Source organism: Rhododendron vialii, chromosome 1a (genome assembly GCF_030253575.1).
Source record: "Rhododendron vialii isolate Sample 1 chromosome 1a, ASM3025357v1".
In the NCBI taxonomy this organism is placed as follows: Eukaryota; Viridiplantae; Streptophyta; class Magnoliopsida; order Ericales; family Ericaceae; genus Rhododendron; species Rhododendron vialii.
In genome coordinates, this window is record NC_080557.1 from 2185813 (window position 1) to 2205975 (window position 20163).

At 38.5% G+C, this 20163-nt stretch overlaps 1 protein-coding gene across 1 annotated transcript; it reads right to left on the reverse strand.

Annotated features, from left to right (window-relative positions):
• Window positions 1–17529: 17529 nt before the first annotated feature.
• On the reverse strand, window positions 17530–19261 carry LOC131318235 (uncharacterized). Its single transcript, XM_058348049.1, has 3 exons — window positions 18274–19261; window positions 18038–18159; window positions 17530–17643 (listed from the first exon to the last, which is right to left on the reverse strand). The coding sequence occupies exons 1-3, from the start codon at window positions 19259–19261 to the stop codon at window positions 17530–17532; spliced, it is 1224 nt and encodes a 407-aa protein (XP_058204032.1).
• Window positions 19262–20163: the final 902 nt, after the last annotated feature.

Consider the following 20163-nt stretch of genomic DNA (forward strand, 5'->3'; position numbering starts at 1 on the left):
ATTATGAACGGCTTAGATTAGATTCTAGAGGTGTGTGAGATACATTTCTGTTAATATCGATGAAAAATATAACAGTATGGGGTCTATTCGCACATTTTTAAAATCACAGCGGGTTATGTGCACACTTTTAAACTATAAGGAGTGTATCCGCACATGGCCCAAACCACGAGGGGTGAAAGTAGACTTTGCCCTTAAATTAACTAACCCAATATCCTATATTTGCATGTTGACTTCATTAATTTGAGACAATGTATAAGAATCAAAATCAACCTATACACGTATGCGATATGGAGAAGTATGACATAACGAATTCTCTTTCGTGACTCTCAAACAGCTAGAATGAAAAAAATTACGAAGATGGTAGTGAGCCACAACTAAAACCCGCACATGTGGTCATGACCCTCGGTTGGATATTTATCTCTAAGATCACCCAAGGGTATTCTATGTAAGTGTTTATCGTCGCTTACCGATTTGAGAACCCACGTTCTTGATAACTCCCGCTACTAACGCCGGAAGCAACATTAACGAGAACCATGAATTTTTTCACGGCATGAGAACAACATAAATCACCACCAAAAGTTGAACCGCTAATCCCATAAGGTGTCTCATCCATAACTAATTATTTTTCAAAGAGTAAGCAATTATGTTGTCGAGGCTGCCAAAGTATAGCAAAAGCAACGGTGCCCATATGGCCCATAATACGTTGCTAGTGTTATGGTCACCTTGGGTGTCTAGGAGCCCGTCGAGAGCAACATTCGCCACCCAATCGACCAGTAAGTAGCCCGACCAAACTAGGACAATATTAATCCATCGTGACAAGATATACCATCTACGACCTACATATATGGAAAGGATGACTTGTAAAGTGAGACTGAGTAGAACAAGTATGCGAAGGTTCCAGAGTCTCCGCACTCATATTGGGATCGGATCAATGTTTATTTGATTATTTTCAAATCCTTGCAAGATTCACTTTGAATTAGTTATCAAAATATTTTTTTGCTTCACCTCTAAAACTTACACAATATCCTATTTTTACAGGACCCTATATTTTGCTTAATGGGGTCTAATGCGCTATTCATCCAATATTTGGGACTATAGGTAATAGCCATCTTTTAGTTCTTAAAATCTCATAAGGTCAAGCGACCTCGTAATTCAACACATAACGTTGACACTGTTGGCAAAGTTGAAAAAATATTTTATTATACCAAATTAAAAACTAATTACTCGTGGTAAAGGTGTGTGCCGCATTGTTCAGAAATAAACAAAATTGAAGACACGTGGCGTGTGAAAATGACTACTATATATTTTGCGGAGAAAACAATCAATGAAATTAATCCAACCCCTACTTCCCCTTTTGGAAACATTAAATATAGCTCCATAATATTTTTTTTTTTTAAATAACCGCTTCGTATTTCCTATAGCTTGTTACAAATTCAAGTAAACTAGAAAATTCGGATAATAAACACAGCAATTAAAGAGAGATTGGGAGTAAAATGTCTAGAGAAAGTAAAAGGATTATGAAAAAAACCTGATAACACTTCACTGCAACCAAATTAATAGTGGATTAATCCAATGGGGCTGTCAAATAAATTAGAAAAACAAACAATAATGCAGTTAATTAGGAGCATCCCTAACAAAAAAGAGAACAAAAATATAACAAACAAGTACCTAAAACAGAAGTTAAGCTGGGACACTAATCGATAATAAGTTTGTGCCTTGAGAGGTCAATCGATCAAAAAAAAAAAGTGGGCTCAAATGGTGCATTATAGGTGCAATTCAAAACGTCCACGTATACTCCTACCGACCACTCCTTTCTCACATATGTGTAGCCGACTACACAATTAAATATTTGGAGCTGACACATATGTGAGAAATAACCACTTTTTAACATTAAAAACAAAGAGCAAATGTGGGCTCAAATGGTTGAGATTTTAAGCCCTTTCCATAAATATGATGAACTTGAGAACTAATCTTATATTTAGCTCGGCCCGGTTTGACATGCATATTACATGTTTTTATGTTTATCGGCAACAAGATTATATTAAAACTCGACAAATGATACGTCGAGGGGAGGACCAAATACTAGCCACAAAGATTGAAGCGTAGTATGAGGCCAAGGGAGAAAACAAAAGAAAAGAAAAAAAGAAAAGGAAAAGGCATCCAATGAAAAATTAAATTGGTCCAAAAGAGAGAACAAACTAAGGCTCCAACACACTTGTATTCATTTGTTTACGCTACTAATTTAAATACTTAAACAAAATCGATACTATATATTATTTCCCAGTTACAGTTTAGGGTTTTTCAAAGCAAACAAAAGTTGTGTTTTGAGTCTGGAGCTGAGAGAGAAATCTTTAGAAGTTAAGGCCATTTATTAGTTGAATGGATTTGGGAACATATAGGTGTTGTTATTGTGTAATACTTACAACCATGGCCCAAAACCAATCTGACAGAGATACGCGTAAGTTGGCCCAGACACTTAAGTTATAAAAAAAAAATGTGACCTCACCCGGCCTAAGTGAAAAAATAGCACATAAAATGCAACATATCACGTACAATTAAAATCATAAATGTTGAGTACTAAATGAATTTGTTGTATTCGACTCAAAAAGTCCTATTAATACATTGAGCGGATGCTGGGGACGAATAAATTGAAATTTTGAAGCAAGGAAATGCAAAGGTAAATGTCCAAAACAATGTAGTAATTCTTAATCGTTAAGAAATATTACTCTTTATAAAATAAAATAAAATAAAAAGATATTCCTCTTGGGAAAAATGTGGTACCTTGCTTGTGGTGTAGCTTGTGATGAATTGGAAAAGAGAACATATAATACATGGTGCTCGATCTATATATTACGTCCAACTCCTATCTCTAAGAACTGTTGGTTATGGAGAGAGTTAGAGAGAGAGAGGGTGAGAGAGGGTCAAAAAATGTTATCTGGAAGAACGGAGACACAGATGGTGGGTGGATTCCGGTTATCCGAAATCGTAGGAAGGCGTCTACTGCAAAGATAGGAGACAATGACATTGTCACCTTGTTTGTGGATAACATCCCTGATCACAAAGATCAGGTTTGGTTGCAGAGAACTTTCAATAAGTTTGGTGTGGTTAAGGATGCCTTTATTCCAAGAAAAAGGAGCAAACGCACGGGTCATAAATTTGGATTTGTTAGGTATGACTGTCATGTGTCTGCTAATGTGGCAGTCTCTCGGATGAACGGAGTATGGGTGGATAATGACAGATTGTTTGTTAAAGAGGCATGTTTTGGTTATTATGATGTCAAACCCAACGTGCAGATGCCAAGATTTCAGGGTGGGAAGGAGCAGATGGCCTCGGATAAGGGGATTTTACGTAACAAGTTTAGAACAGGGGAGCTGGTGGAGAAAGGCAGTCCAGATATTTTTGGGGCTAAGCGGAATCATGGGTGTTCCTTTGCTCAAGTTCTGAAAGGGGAATCCTCTAAACAGGTGGAGGAACAGAGTATCAAACTGCAACTAAACCCTGGTGGCAATGGGTGGCTGATTAGGAGTGCGGTAGCAGTCATGCATAGAGTTGTTTCTATGATGACTCTAAAAGTTAACTTTAGCTTGGAAACTGATAAAGTTGCTCAGTTCAGATCATTAGGAGGGAGGTCGGTGTTGATAACATTCCATAACCAAGAGTGCAGGGATGCCCTCATTCTGCAACCGTGGATGAAGCTATGGTTCGAATCCGTGACACCGTGGAGCGGTGAGCCGGCGAGCCTTGAACGGTTTGTTTGGTTGAACTGCAGAGGAGTTCCCCTTAACGGGTGGAATGCTGAGACGTTTAAGCAAATAGGAGAGATTTGGGGGTTCTTTATCAAGATGGATGAGGCTACTCTGAAAGACTTATCTTTTGCAAAAGGTAGAGTGCTGATTGCTACAAAAGAAAATCATCCCATTCACAGATGGATTCAACTGGAGGCTGAGGGGAGAATTTATGATGTGGAAGTTTCAGAGGATTCCACATTTGTTAATCCAGACGAAGTGGAAGTTTTTGCTTCTAGGGTGAATCACTATCAAGAAAAACCTCGGAGGGAAGCTTCCATGGAGTCTGGTTCAAACGTAGGAAAGGATGAAGACGATGACGTGGAAAGGTGTAAAGTAGTCACAGCCAATAGAAAAGAGGGCGTTGGTGGCGGGGACAGTCTGCATGGGCAGGATAAAGAGCATGGGTTCGGGGGCTCCAAGTCTGTATTTGCAGGCAAGCATTTAATGCTTGAGAAGTCAAGGACGCAAGCTATGTCGGTGGATTTTGAATCCCAAGTGGAGGATTCAGTGGGCCCTGTTGAGGTAGATGTGGGCATGGGCCTTTTAGCCCACTCTATGGCCCAGGTAGCAGATGAAAAGGGAGAGCAAAATCTGGTTAAGGGGGTTGGGCCTATTGAGCCGTCTACTAAGCTTAGTCAGGAGGAGGGGGTAGAGGCCCATGAATCCCATGTTTCTGAGTCTCTTATTTCCCCTATTCTTGCTCAATTGGGTGGTGATGGGAACTCAGTGCAAGGAGACAATACCCCGATGGTGAGGTTATCGCAGATTCCTAGTATTAATCTGTTGGTAGACCTCAATAAAGCTGACTGTAGGAGAAGGAGAAGAAGGCAGATGTCCAATTTGCTGATTCTACGAGAGGAGGTGGACCGATCGCTTAACCACGAGGAGAGCTTCTCATCATCATCGGAGGATACAATTCAAAGTGACTCTGAAATTTACAGAGAGGTTCGAGCGACTATGGCGATTGGAGGTCAGTTAGATGTTAATTTCTTACCTCAAGATGAAGTGATTCTGAATAAAATGATAGAGATGGAAGCCCAGGAGTACTCTCTCATGCTTGAGAGAGAGGCTAAGGGTTAATTTTCTCTCTTTCTCTGTGGAGTTTTTGTTGGGTAGGTCAGTCTTAATGCAAATTCTTACCTGGAATATAAGGGGTTTGGGCAGCTCAGTAAAGAAAAGATTTTTGTCCAAGCTCATTAAAAAGAGGAAGCCTAGTATGGTGTGTGTTCAGGAGACAAAGTTAGAGCAGGTGGATAGAACCGTGATTCAGAGGGTTTGGGGTAATGCGGATCTGGATTTTGCTAGCTCAAGTGCTGTTGGGGCATCAGGGGGTTTGTTAACCATTTGGAATAAAGAATTTTTTATAGCAGATTCTGTCATCTCTCATAGATATTTCATTTTGGTGCAAGGGGTCGTGAACGAGGTCTTCCCGTGCATCTTTGTTAATGTTTATGCTCCTAATGATGTGGTTGGTAGGAGAGTGTTATGGGAAGAGCTGCTAGGCCTAAAGAGGAACTCTCAGGTACCATGGTGTGTGGGGGGGATTTTAATGAAATTAAAGCTCCCTGTGAAAGGGTGGGATGCCTGAGAATGGAAAGGGGAATGAGGGATTTCGTGGACTTCTGCAACAATATGGAATTGGTGGATCTTCCAATGATTGGCAGAAAATACACTTGGACGAACTACCAAGACCAAGCTATCCTTAGCCGTTTGGATAGATTTCTGTTATCTCATCAATGGCTTAACGAGTTTAAGGTTCACCAGTGGGGGCTAGAACGACCAATATCTGACCATTGTCCAGTTGTGATTATGGACGATAGTAGGGATTGGGGCCCCAGGCCGTTTAAATTTATGGACATTTGGTTATCTCATCCGAACTGCATGAAGATAGCCAAAGAAACATGGGAGAATAATCAGGTAAATGGTTGGGCAGGTTTCATTTTATTGCAGAAACTGAAGGCCGTTAAAGCTAAGCTGAAAATGTGGAATAAAGAAGAATTTGGGAATGTAAATTCAGCCTTACTTGCAATTGAAGCTGAACTCCACCAGTTTGATTTACTGGCCGAAGATAGGCAGCTATCTTCAGATGAGAAAGCAGCAAAGTGTAGAGCGAAAACTGAGTTTTGGAGGCTTTCCCGTTTAACTGAGTCGTTATGGAGACAGAAGTCCAGAGGGAATTGGTTGAAGCTGGGTGATAAGAACACAAGATTTTTCCAAGCCTTGGCTAATAATAGGTACAGGAGGAACATGGTGGGTTCTATCAATGCAGGCGGTAGAGTTGTGGAAGATCCAACTGAAATCAAGGATGCGGCTGTCGAGCATTTCAGTAATAATTTTTTGGAGGAGAGATTTTCTAGACCTGGTTTGGGGGGTTTATTTCTCAGAAAATTGAATCCGGATATCTCCCTCCTTCTTGAGAAACAGTTCGATGAGAGGGAGATTGTGGCAGCGTTGAAGGATTGCGACAATCTCAAGGCGCCGGGCCCCGACGGCTTTAATTTCTCCTTCGTTAAGAAGGGCTGGGAATTCATGAAAAGTACGATTCTCTGCTTCTTCTCAGAGTTTCATGCCAATGGAAAGCTTACTAAAGGTATTAATTCAACCTTTGTATCTTTAATTCCTAAGGTGAACTGCCCGTTATCTTTTAGAGAATATAGACCTATTAGTATGGTGGGTTGGGTTTATAAACTGCTTTCTAAAGTCTTGGTGAATAGAATCAAAATCCACTTTCCTTCAGTCATTGGTGAGTCTCAAGCTGCCTTTATTGGAGGCAAACAAATATTGGATGGGGTTTTGATAGCTAATGAGGTCATTCACAGTTGGAAAAAGAGTAATCAAGGGGGTCTTATTCTTAAAATTGATTTTGAAAGAGCTTATGATTGTGTTAACTGGGGTTTTTTGCTGGATTTACTTGCTAAAATGGGTTTTGGGGCGAAATGGTGTAAATGGATTAAGGAGTGTTGCTCTTCTATTTCCATGTCGATATTGGTCAATGGCTCTGCTTCTAAAGAGTTTCAATCTCAGAAAGGCCTCAGACAAGGGGACCCTTTATCCCCTTTCCTCTTTAACATCGTTGTTGAAGCTCTTAACATTATGTTGGAAAGAGCAAGGGAGCTAAATATAATTAAAGGAGTTAAGGTTGGTACTAATGGGGTTACTGTATCTCACCTCCAGTTTGCTGATGATACTATCCTCTTTTGTAATAATGATAGAGAGGAGATGGCAAATATTAAAAGGATTCTCAGATGTTTTCAACTAATGTCAGGATTGAAAATTAATTTTTCCAAGAGTTCGTTATGTGGAGTCAATGTTCCACATCAGGCTGTGATATCTCTTGCTCAGGTTATGGGGTGCAAAACTGAATCTTTGCCGATCAAATACCTAGGATTGCCTTTGGGAGCCAATCCTAGAAGGATCAAGACGTGGGATCCAGTCTTGGAAAAGATGGAGAAAAGGCTTAATGTGTGGAGGAGGAGAATTAACTCTTCTGGTGGTAGACTTACTTTGATTAATTCTTCTTTTAGTCATCTCCCCACCTATTTCATGTCTATTTTCAAGATGCCGTTGGCCGTGGCAAAGGCTATGGAGAAACTTCAGAGACAATTTTTTTGGGGCGATACTTCGGAAAAGAAAAAATTGCATTTAGTCAAGTGGGAAACAATTGCAACAAAGAAGGAGTTTGGTGGGCTGGGAGTGAGGAGAATGATGCAACAAAACCTTGCTCTTCTATCCAAGTGGTGGTGGAGATTTAATAAGGATAAAGACTCTCTTTGGGTCAAGGTTATTAGAGGCAAGTATAACTTGTCGCAAGAGGCTTGGCTACCATACTTGCCAAGAGCAGGTAATGTTACCATCATTTGGAGGGACATTTGCTCCTTAGGGGATCCTCTTTCCAATTTGGGTTCTATTATCAATGAGGGCTTCAGAATTCAAGTCAATTCCGGGCACAAAACTTCTTTTTGGAACAATATATGGTTGGGGGATGGTACTCTCAAAGAGGCTTTTCCGAGACTCTTTCTAATTTCTTCTCAAAAGGAAGACACGATTAGCACAGTGAAGGGGGGTTCTGGGGATGAGCTTTGGAATCTACAATTTAGGAAGACCCTGCGGGTACGGGAGAACCAACTTCTGGACGAATTGCTTCAGAGGCTGCAACAGGTTACTCTAGACCTATCTAAGGAGGATGTGTTGCAGTGGAAGTGGTCTTCTGACAAACAATTCTCAGTTAAATCAGCGTATAACCAATGGGAGCAAATCGGTCAATCCAAGAACCAAGTTTTGGGCTCTATTTGGAAGAATCTTTGCCCTCCTAAGGTGGAAATCTTCTCGTGGTTGGCAGTTCAAGAAAAGGTAGCCACTAGATCAACGTTATTAAGAAGGAATTTGATCCAGGAGGATCAGCCGTTATCATGCCCTCTGTGTTCCTTGCAATTAGAAACCCCCAATCATTTGTTTCTACACTGTCAGTTTTCTTGGAGTATTTGGTCATTGATTCTCGACTGGTGGCATGTTGTGTGGGTATGCCCTTCATCCTTGGCAGACCTAACTTTATGGTGGTTCGACAGCAGGTTTGGAAATGTGGAGAAAAAGTTATGGGAAGCTTCTTTTTATGCTACACTCTGGTCCTTGTGGTTAGTTCGGAATGACTACGTGTTCAACAACGCTACAACTAGTGTCGAGGAGGTGGGGGAGATTGTTAAAACCAGAGTAGCAATGTGGATGAAGCCCAAGTTAGAGATTAAGTTTTACTCGGTGGAGGACTTTAGGCTGTTTTTGGATGGTATCCGAAAGCTCAAATTGTAGTTCTTTTCTTTAGGCTTTGTAACTGTCCAACTTTCTGTTGGATGGTCTTGCGTTGTTTGTTTGTCTTTGTTTTCTCCCCTCGATGTACCCCTTCGAGTTTTTAATAAATTTCGTTTGCCGAGCAAAAAAAAAAAAAAAAAAACTCCTATCTCTAAGAATTGAAGCATGAATTCGAGTTATATTTTCTATTTCACAACTATGTAACGATAATTAGGACCGACTCTTTAGTGGGCTAATAACTTGTCAGGAGCATAACAACATAGTCCAAAATACTGAAGCCTAAGTTCTTAAGTAGCAATGCACGGCGGTATCATATACTGGTTTCAATTCAAACAATACAAAAAGAATGTAATTAACAGCCACAAAGACTATTCTTGTGAATTCTTTAGTCTCGCATGGAAGGCCTGCCTTTGATTGAACCGGGGGAGGGGATTAATCGAGGTGCGCATACGCTGGCCCGGACACTCCTGACCATCGAACCAAAATAAAAAGTACGTAATTATCTAGTCTAGCCCAATATTCCATTTTGCACATTTTTATTTAATGTAATGGGTCATATAAGCAATTTCTCAAACTTATAAATATACGCTATATTCATCGTTATTTCTTAAATACCGGTAGCTTAAATTGACCCCACAATTGAACAAGTAGCGTCGGAAAGAATGCTCCTAAAGTTGCGAAAATAAGTTTATTTGAGCTTGCTCCCCTTGAGCTCCTCCGATCCATCTATGAGGTGATGAGTTCGACCCCCGCCAACGCCGCCCCCATACCCCGTTAGAACTAGGTTAGTGTAGGATTTTCTATGTTAAAAAAATAAATAAATACAAAGAACAAAATTGAACCAAATTCGACCATCAATGCAGTTTTTCCAGTAACTGAAGACATCTGGTATGAGAAGGACGATATTATCTTCAAACAAAGCAATCAATGAAAGCAAACACCAATCCAAGTCACTTCTGAAAACATAACAAGAAAATAACTCCACGATATTAAGTTATTTTAAAAAAAAAAACTAATAATTTGGGTTGAACCCATATGAATCCATATATAACAAAACAGATATCACATACAGTTAAAAAAATGCACGTATGATGAGTATTTACCGATCGAATTTGTTGTATTCCACACGAAAACATATATATGAGGAGTACTTAATACATAAGATATCTCACACAACAAGGAATTAAATAGAAATTTGGAAGCAAGGAATTAACTACGAAAGCAAATGTGTCCAAAACAAAAATCATAAAACTAATACTCTTGCTATCTGATGAGTGATAAGTATTTCTCTAATCTTGGAAGAATGTGCGAGCTTACTTGTTGTGTAGCTTGTGATGCCTTGGAAACGAGAAGAGATATATGGTGCTATGTATGTTGCAACGTACTACGACCCCTGCTTTTGTCCTCATATTTATAGGGTAAAAAAATACTAAAGAAAAAGAAACAAAAAGGGAAAGGGAGAAAAGGAATATTGTTTTGCTTGGAATAATGTTAAAGAATATGATAGAGAGAACAAATTGCTTACTTCTAACCGGCTACTTTGTTAGAATAGAAAATGAATTATTTGCTTGCAATATGGTTTGAAGACAAAAGGACCGAGAATGGCTACAAGATAGCACATCCGCATTTATCGAAAAAGATACCATAGCTGCAATAACATTAATCTCAGGGGAAAGTTTACAATACATACTCTTAAAAGGATGTACCATATGCACTTATTTTATGGTTCATTCATAACATTTTAGAAATGTTTCGTACCTTTTGTTCTAGAATTCATAACTTTTCAGAAGTACGATTCGTAACATTTTCATTATGATTCATAACATTTTGGTGTATCTCATAGCCTTTATACGATTTGTAACTTTTTAACAATACGATTCGTAATATTTTCTTTATAATTTATAACATTTTTGGGGTACATATGATACACACCCAAATAAAAGGTGTGTATTGTAGTCTTTTCCTTTTCTCAGGGGCACATCTAATGGCACTAATCAATTTCCCTTGCTCGTCATGATCAATCGGACTGAAAGTTGGCTTCGCCTCCGGAGTCCCCCTTGTTGGAATGAAACCAGGAAATACAAAAAAGAATATGTGCAAAAATATATATATATATATATATATATATATATAAATTTGGTTATAATTAAAAAGTATTTCTCTTGAAAAATGGGGGACCTTGTCGTGTAGCTAGCGATGCATGCTTGAAGAGATAAATGGTGCTATGTATATTAGAGCATCCACTGCGAGGAACACAACATTTTACGTGTGAAAGTGTCCACATGGCTAAATTTAGAGTTCATTTCACTTAGTTAAGGGGTAGTTAGGCAATTATAAACTCATGTGAAGTATAATGGGCTAGTTAAAAGTGTAATTAGTTAAAAAAAAATTAAAATAATGAATTAAAATTTTGAAGGTCCACTCTTGCATGGCTAGAAGGTAACACTTTACGATTTTCTAAATTTAGCTTATATATTAACATATCCAATTTGTGCTAAAAATGCCCAACTGTCGAGAAGTTGAATGCGAACTAAAATACCATGGGTCCATAAAAAATTGCAGAGGTCTAAGCTTCGTGTGCTTTCCTGCAATATTGCATAATTCTTTTTTTTTTTTTTGAATCTCATTATTGTTTCGTTACTACAATTGTACAACACCCCCGCTAGTGAACGGTGTTGAGGTGTGTGTACGATGGACCAATTGATTCATATCTCATCAAAAATTGCTTTTGTATTATGACGGACCTATTAATTCATATTTGTCCTCAAAATTTCGTGTTTGCTCAAAATTGCACGGGCAACCGATCGCAAGTCTAAATTTATACAATAACTTCTTCACTTGTGTAGGTTGATCTCCACATTATGCTACCCAAGCAATATAGAGCCTGTTTGCTAGCCGAATTAAATTTGGAGGATTAAATAAGAATTGTGGATAATAGGAGGATATGATAGGAAGGAGAGATTATTTTATTTTTGGTTTGGCTGGTTGCTTTTAATTGTGCAAAAAGTTTTTTTTTTTTTTTTTTTTTTGAACACATTCAATTCATTTCATAACAAAGCCCGAAGGCAATACAGATTTCATCAAAAAATACAAGAATGAGTCAAAACTATCCAGACTTCGACACAGGCACCCTCTGCAGAAGCAAGACCGGCGAAATCGCCAAATGAGAACCAATCAAGGCCTAGATAGTAGAGAATCCCAAACGGACCGGATCCCAACTCAAACCCGAGAAGCGCATATGAAATCTGGACGGCAAGAGTCGTTCACCGGAGCAGAAGTCAGCCGGATGAACCTCAACCCACCAACAACCACAAACAACCCCAATTTCGGACGATCCTCAAAAGGCGCCGGATTATTTGCCCACCTCCTCTTCCGCACCAGATTTGGGGAAGCCAAACTGGTACCAAACCGGACTGATTTGGGGGAAACCCAAGTCAGCCGGTAGAAAGCAAATTAAAAAAAAACAGACAGAAAACCAAAAAACCCCAAAACACTCCAACCCCCATTATTCATACCCAAAAACCCCGGAAATCGCCACCAACAGCCGCCTATCACCGGAGCTTCCTCGCCGAACCAGATCAGAGGAAACACGGGGGCAAAGCCACACAACATTCCATCCTGACTGAGGGTGAGATGAAGCCAAAAACCGAAACAGTGGGATAGAAGGGAGAGAACCGAAGAAAAGGGTAGAGGGAGGGGAGGAGAAGGAGGGGGGAAAGAGGGAGGGGGAGAGGCGGCGGAGGCAGGGCCTCCCCCCAGAAAACCTATCTGTTGAAAGTTTCTAGAGAGAGAGAGTCTTTTTTCTAGAGAGAGAGGGAGTTGTAAGCAGAGTGCAATCTATATTGTGCAAAAAGTTTGAGCACTGGCTTTTTGCATAATTAAAAGCTACGTTCCCTCACCAACTCCTATCAATTACACTGGCTTCTCCATGACCCCCTCGCGACGGCCAGTAAGGCCTGCGTTTCCCATCGCCTCCCGCCCATAGTACGAGTTGTCTGATTCCACATGGTAAGCATTCCCAAACGGATGTTGTAGTAAAAAATTATTGCACTTAAGATGTTTGATGAATTGCTTCTTTCGGCATTGAAAATTATCCTAACATGTTTCACACGTACGTATTTTCCTTTTCCGCCTCTCTGATGGTTAGGAATATGATAGGCTAGGAATGTGAGAGTTTTGTAAAGAAGCTATTACATCTTCTTCTTTTTTTGGGTAAATGATGCATTTTATAACCAACCAACCAAAAACCACGGGAATAACCCCACTACACAGGAAAAAAACTGTACAAAGAAAAACCTGTTACAAACTACAAAAGAATCAAACCACTCTTAACAAGTGGTAATACCCAGAATTCGAGGAGAGATATTCCAAAGATGACAAAATCTTTGGTTTTCCATTGAATTAGGAATATGTTTCCAAGAGCTGACTCGAAGTCTCAAATTGTCTTCTATGCGAGCAAAAATCACATTGGAATTCATTGGCCTTCCCCCAAACACCCTAGAGTTTCTCTCAAGCCAAATATAACACCCCTGCAGCTAAAGACAGCTTGAAGAGGAGTGCTCGAAAGGAATTATCTTTACAGTAACCCATAGCCCATATAAGTTCGTCATCCCAATTTCCTTGCCTTCTGTGAACTTCAAATCGGCTTAGAATTGAACGCCAAACCTGTCTGGAGAAATTACATTGAAAGAATAGATGATTGGCTGATTCATCATGCTGAGAACAAAGACTACAGAGGGGGTCAATAGGCCATCCCCACCTTCTAAGTCTATCTTTAGTGGCAAGCTTCCTTAAGCAAGCAATCCACAAAATAAATGCCCACTTGGAGACGTTTTTTGAGAACCAAACAAGTGAAGACCAACACACTTTGGGTCTCCTATTTCTCAGAGCTTCTCAAGTGTGCTTAGATGAATAACTGCCAGTAGGGGAGATAATCCAAGTAATAACTGCTATTACATCTTGTTCTTCACTAACACTTGAAATATCAAACCCACCCGTATTATTACCACAATCATCCGTTTTGAATCTTTTCCAAAAGACACCAAAATGCAAAAAGATGCAACGCCCACTCTCGCGCCTCCTAAAAGAAGCAACGTTCTGAAGTCTGAACCTTCGTGTTTGATGTAACAAAGCAGTAGCTTGGGAAGACATTGTAAATGATATGATTAGTTGTTCTTCTGGAAAATGACAGGCACAAAACACATGTTGGAGCAAAGTTAATTTATACTATTATTTCCCGGATGTATTCTAAAATTGAATTACCACGTCAGACCTTGTATTATTTATCTCGTCTTTTATCAATTTCTTGGTCTTTGCCTACTGAACTAATTCAGAGATTGCAAGAAGTAGAGAAAAAAGAAAAAGCATATTGGGAAATCTTAAACTTGTCAACAGCCCAGTTGATGTTTAGTACCCTTAGATGAAAGATAATGGAAACAAAATTGCATCAAAATGTGTTAGGCACATAAAGCTGGCTTTATTTTGTTCTTAATTATGTTTTTTTGTCTAAATTAACTGCTTTGGTGCAGTGACGATAATAACATGGAACTTTTTTCCCCATTTACTTGCTTTGAACAAAAAACATACCAAAATGTTAAAAAGTTATAGATAAAATGTTACGAATCGTATTGTTAAAAAGTTACGAATCATGTAAAGGTTACGAGATACACCAAAATGTTATGAATCATAATGAAAATGTTACGAATCGTACTGCTGAAAAGTTATGAATTCTAGAACAAAAGTTACGAAATACTCTAAAATGTTATGAATGAATCACAAAATAAATGTATATGGTACACCTTTTTAAGGGGGTGTGTATTGTAGACTTTCTCTAAATTAAATATGTTATGAGGTAATGCATTTGGTCAGTATGACTTTTTCTCCTTCATCAGAGAAAACATCATCAAGGTATGAGGGACGTTGGGAGCATTTGGAACCAATAACAAAGCTCCAGCCAAATATTTGCATGAAGAATTTTGAGACACTACTACAAGCTTCGGTGGCAAAATTGGTACGTATTTTTTACTTGCATATTTAGTAGGGGTGTCAAATGGGCGGGTTTAGGTCAAATTGGATAAGTTATGAGTGGGTTGGGTCATTAATAGGTCATTGACTCATTTAGACCCAATTAATTAGAAATCCGATTACCCATACCTAACCCAACCCATTTATTTAAAATCAGACCCAACCCGCCCATTAACCCAATTACAATTAAAAAGTCTTGTATAATTAAGCTCGGCTCCAGCGACTACAAATTCGCAGTGCTTTTCCAGCGATTTTCCCAAAATTCACAGTGCATTTTCCGGCAGCTTTCACAGAATTCGCAGTTTTTTTTTTCCGGCGATCACAAAATTCGCAGTGGGACTTGAGAATGTGCTTGACGTTGGAAGGGTTGGCCGTGAAGATCTAGGTGCAGTGGAGGTGGTCACGGCGGTAGTGCCGGTGCAGTACCGAATAGACAAGGAGATATGGGCCAAGAAAAAAAGTCTTCAATTCGGCGATGCGGATGATTTCTCGATGGAGCTGAAAGTGGAGTGAGAGATTGGAATTTAATGAGGAGAGAGAAATGCCAGAGCTTAAGGTTATTATTGTCAAAGACCCAAAATTTTTGAGTTCAAACTTAAGTTCCAGGCTCGTACAGTAAGTGAGTCGAACTCAACACTCTAAATCCTCGGCTTGTTTTGTATAAGCTCAGCTCGAACCGGACTTGGCTCGTTTACAAACAAACAAAGTTTGAGTTTGAATTTTTGGTTCATTTAGTGTATGAGTTCACTACAAAACTCGGCTCAACTTGGCTTGTACTGTAACTGGAATTCGTAACATGAAACTGTTCGAACCGAGTCACCAGTTCTCAATTTGACCAAGAAAAAGGTTTGCTTCACGTAACATGTTTACTTTTGTTTTTTTAATTTCTGTGGTAGTTCTATTTTTTTGTTGGGTAATGTTCATGACCTATTGGGCATTTAAGTTGACCCAATTGAAACTCAATTAAGACCCAATAATAAATGGGTTAGATGAATTTGGACCCATTCTAACCAATTAATAAATGGGTTGAGTTGGGTCTATTTTTTAATAGATGAATTTGAGTTTCTTGATGGGTCTGGGTTCAATTTGCCACCTCTAATATTTAATGGTTATGTTTTGAGTAAAGTTTGCTCTAACCTATTGTGATTTAAGGCTTGTGTGGATCGCCTCCTTGTCTTTGAAACTTGACCGCTTAACCTCTTTGTAGTTTCTGGACTATATGTATAGTCATATTTTCTGTTCTAATTAACAAACAAAATATGCATAGTCACATTTCCCTGCGTGAAAAGACAGACTTGAGTAGGATAACACGTAAGATTTGAAAGAGTAAGAGAAGCATTTGTTGCATGTCACTAGAATTAAGGGAAGGTACGCAGGGGCGGAGCCAAATATTTTGGTTAGTGGGGTCAAAAATTAGATTCATATGCAATATATTTTTTCTATGCACAAGTCCAAAAACTAAAGTAAGAACATCCACAGTGGTATAATCAAAACTAAAATGTTGCTAAGATTAGCAACATTTGCTCAAAAAAGAGCACACAGTGGAATAATCAGATTTAGCAAGCTCTTAACAACTCATCAAATTTTGGCTCTTGGATAATCAAAACTAGCAACTTTTTGTCAATAATCAAATTTAGTTGTCCCCATATTTTCTCAATCAAGTACACCATCATTACACAAAAACATTCTCTCTCTTCCATTTTCAACATATTTCAAAGAAAAATACTTTTAAAAAAAAACTGTTTTTTTTTCAAAACTTTTTTTTTGCGAAAACTATTTTTTTATTATTATTTTTTGCAAAAATAGTTTTTTTATTAAAACTTTTTTTTTCAAAAACTGTTCTTTTTTCAAAAAAAAAAAAATTTTCAAAAACTTTTTTTTTTATTACTTTTTCGCGAAAACTGTTTTTTTTTAAATCAAAGTTTTCAAAAAACTATTTTCTCTTTTTCTAATAATCTGTTTTTATTAGTTTGAAACCTATTTTTAAAAAATTGTTTTCTATGTTCACAATTTTTAAATTTTTATAAATTGAAAATGCAATGTGGCAAGTTTTGATTATTCAAATTTGATTGTACCATTGTGGACCTCTACATTACTAGCTTTAGCAACCCCTTAAATGCATAACCAAAAGATAAGATGACAACTTTTGATTATTGACTTTTAGTTATTCCACTGTGGATGGTCTAAGAGGTTAATTATAAGATTGATATGCCTACGAATGCTGTGCACATATGCTATTGCTTCATACAAATACAATGGCTTTGGTGTTACTCCGTAAAGCGCACAATGGTTATTCCATTTCCCTTGCTAATGAAGCTGAAGCAGCTAGAATGGCATTGGGTGGAAGAAGCAGCTTGGAATTACGTTGATTTTCAGGGAGATGCTCAACTCTCTATCAAATTTGCTTGGGGGATATTCAGTACACTCGCAAATTGATCGCTGCTTATCTCCAAGATAATAAACCAGTTCTATAGCCTTCATTCCTAGACATGCTAATTGGTGGTAAATGAGATGGCATTTCGGGTTTTAAGTGAGAAGTCCTCAGCTACCTTGTAAGCAGATGAAATTTTTTTTGGGTAGATAAGCCTATGAAGCTCCTTGTCAAGTGTATTGGTGCAAATGATTTGGATATCAGTGATCATGGGAGATTGTGTTTTTCATTTGCTGCTTTGGTATTTATTTCTTTTACTAGTAATTCTAAAAGAAGACAGAGTAATGTGACATTGACGTTAGACGTTCACAACTTTACGTGCAGAAAAGGAAGAAGAGTTTGTGTACGTACTGAAAATTTGAAAAGGGAATCTATTAACCCTCATCTACATAAGGATTAATGAACCAAATTAAAGTGAGAAGCTCGCCTCCTTATTTTAATTGCTGCAAGTGGCTATTTTTCTGACAGAAACCGGCTGCACCGCTAGTTGTTTCGTGTAGCGTCGTCAACCACTTTAGTTTGATTATTTCCCATCTCTTCGGCTTTTCCAGTCCCTCCAAACATTCGACAAGCAATTTCCATCGATAGCTGGTGTCTCTACTCAGCAAATAACGGCAACCCGCGTTTATGTCACGTGCATCCCCTATAAAACGTTTCAGATCACAGAGGTCCTCTCCAATTCACTAAGTGATCAAATTACAATGGTCAACAGTGAAGGCTAGGGTGCATTATAACTAGATACATCATGTAATCTGACAAAGCTTTTGACACTTCCCTGTTTTGCTTCTACAACGAAGAGTCGGATCCAGAGAGATCATCTAAACAGTAGCATATTTCTGTTGCCATGTGCATGTAACAAATTCGCCCGACATAAGAATTCCACTCGTTATTGCTTGCTTCCGCCCAAACATTGGCCAAGTCAAAGGGACTTTCTTGAAAAAACTAGAAACCGAGACGAGTCATGAAAAAACTCTAAGATCGCATTGTATACCAGAGGATGTACAGAACATGAGGTCTTGTGTCGATATCTATTCCATATTTCCTCATAATTACGCCCTAAAACCCACCTGATAAGTGTTCTACTTCGACTTTGAACATGAGCTGGCTCTTCAACTTTGAGACAATAACCAAGTAAATCAAATTGCCCAATCATATAAGACCAGTTTTTCTTCTTGTTGAAAAGGCATGGAAATCTCTTGACTCAACCACGTCCCCATTCCTTCTTGCCTTGTGAAATTAGCCAAAGCATTCCCCAATTAGAGGATAATATTACAATGGCTGCATAAATCTCCAAAGCTAGAGCTCCTACTGTTAATATCCCTGTAATTGCAATATCAATCTCATGCCAAGTACTCTCTTCATCATCTTCTTCCCTGGTCTTTAAAATTACAATCTGAATGGTTGATCCTACTAACACACTCACCGTACGTCCAAAGCTGATACATCGCATAACAAAACCTCTCTTATTGTATATTACTGCGGCCTTTGTATATAACAAGTCAGACATGAGACCCATTTGAACCTCCAGTGCATACCGCAAAATATTACTAGTTTCCATATTACCCCAGTGGTACCCCCCACGTGAGCCCTCACTCTCTAAATACTCCATAAAGTTCTTCAGATGTTCATGAGCCACAACTAAAACCCGCACATAGTCATGACCCTCGGTTGGATATTTATCTTTAAGACTACCGAAGGGTATTCTATGTATGTATTTATCGTCGCTCACCGACTTGAGAACCCAAGTTCTCTCCCCGTACTTTATAATTCCCGCTACTAACGCCGGAATTGACATGAACGAGAACCATGAATTTTTCCACGACATTAGAAAGACATAAATCGCAACGAAAATTTGAACCGCTAATCCCATCAGGTGCCTCATCCATAACTGATTATCTTCCAAAGAGTAAGCAGTTATGCTGTCGGGGCTACCAAGGTGTAGCAAAAGCAGCGGTGCCCATATGGCCCATAATACGTTGCTTTTTTCCTGATTGCCTTGGGCGTCCGAGAGCTTGACGAGAGCAACAGTCGCCACCCAATCGGCCATTAAGTAGGCTGACCAAACTAGGACACTATTAATCCAAAGTGACGATATATGCTTTCTACGACCTCCAAATATGGAAAGAATGACCTGTAAAGTAAAGCTACGTAGAACCAGTACTCGAAGATCCCATGTGTCCCAGAGTCTCTGCACCCATGTTGGAATCGGATCCATCTCACCCTAACCGTTTGTCTTCCTCATCATAACAACATACGGGAAACAAAAAGTTAATTAAGTGAGAGAAATCTGACCAATAATGTTTATTTGACTATTTTCAAATCTTTACAAGATTCCTCTAAACTAGTTAGCAAAACAAATTTTTGTTTCACCTCAAATAATATTCTAAATCTAAAAATTAAGTTACACAATATAATATTCTATTTTTACATGCTTTTATTTAGCTTAATGGGGTCTAATGCGTAATTCATCCAAGATTTGGGACTATAGGTAATATATATCCATCTTTCAGTTCTTCAAATCTCATAAGGTCAAATCACCTCGCAATTCAACACATAACGTCGACACTGTTCGCAAAGTTGAAAACGTTAAATATAGCTCAATAATATCATTTTAAAAACATTAAATATAGCTTAATAATATCATTTTAAAAACATTAAATATAGCTTAATAATATCATTTAAAAAAAACAACCACATCGTATTTCCTATAGCTTGTTACAAATTCAGGTAAACTTAGCCATTCAGATTATAATAATCACAAGTAAAGAGCGACTTGGAGTAAAATGTCTAGAGAGAGTGAAACGATTATGAAAAAATCTGATAACATTTTGATGCGACCAAATTAAAAGTGGATTAATCCAATGGGGCTGTCAAACAAATTTTTAAAAAAAAAAAACAAAGAACAAAACAACAATGCAGTTAATTAGGGCATCTCGAACATGGTTAACTTAAACACACACACACTCTAGAAACTCAAAAGACAAGGTGGTCTCCGGCGCCCAAAAGAGGGGTATTTTAGACTAGCACTTTTCCGTCCAACCTATGGGTTTTCCGTTAGATTCATGGATGGAAAACTTGAATTGGACTTAGTAAGTATGCAATTGGTAGTTTAAGGGG

What these genes read in the sequence shown, in the direction of transcription:
- LOC131318235 (XM_058348049.1), bottom strand. Translation starts at nt 19,261, where the DNA reads ATGGATCCGATTCCAACATGGGTGCAGAGACTCTGGGACACATGGGAT. An exon ending in GCTTTGGCTAATTTCACAAG is followed by an intron (nt 18,160 to 18,273) that starts GCAAGAAGGAAT and finishes ATTGTCTCAAAG; the next exon opens with TTGAAGAGCCAGCTCATGTT. An exon ending in CATGTTCTGTACATCCTCTG is followed by an intron (nt 17,644 to 18,037) that starts GTATACAATGCG and finishes TTTGCTGAGTAG; the next exon opens with AGACACCAGCTATCGATGGA.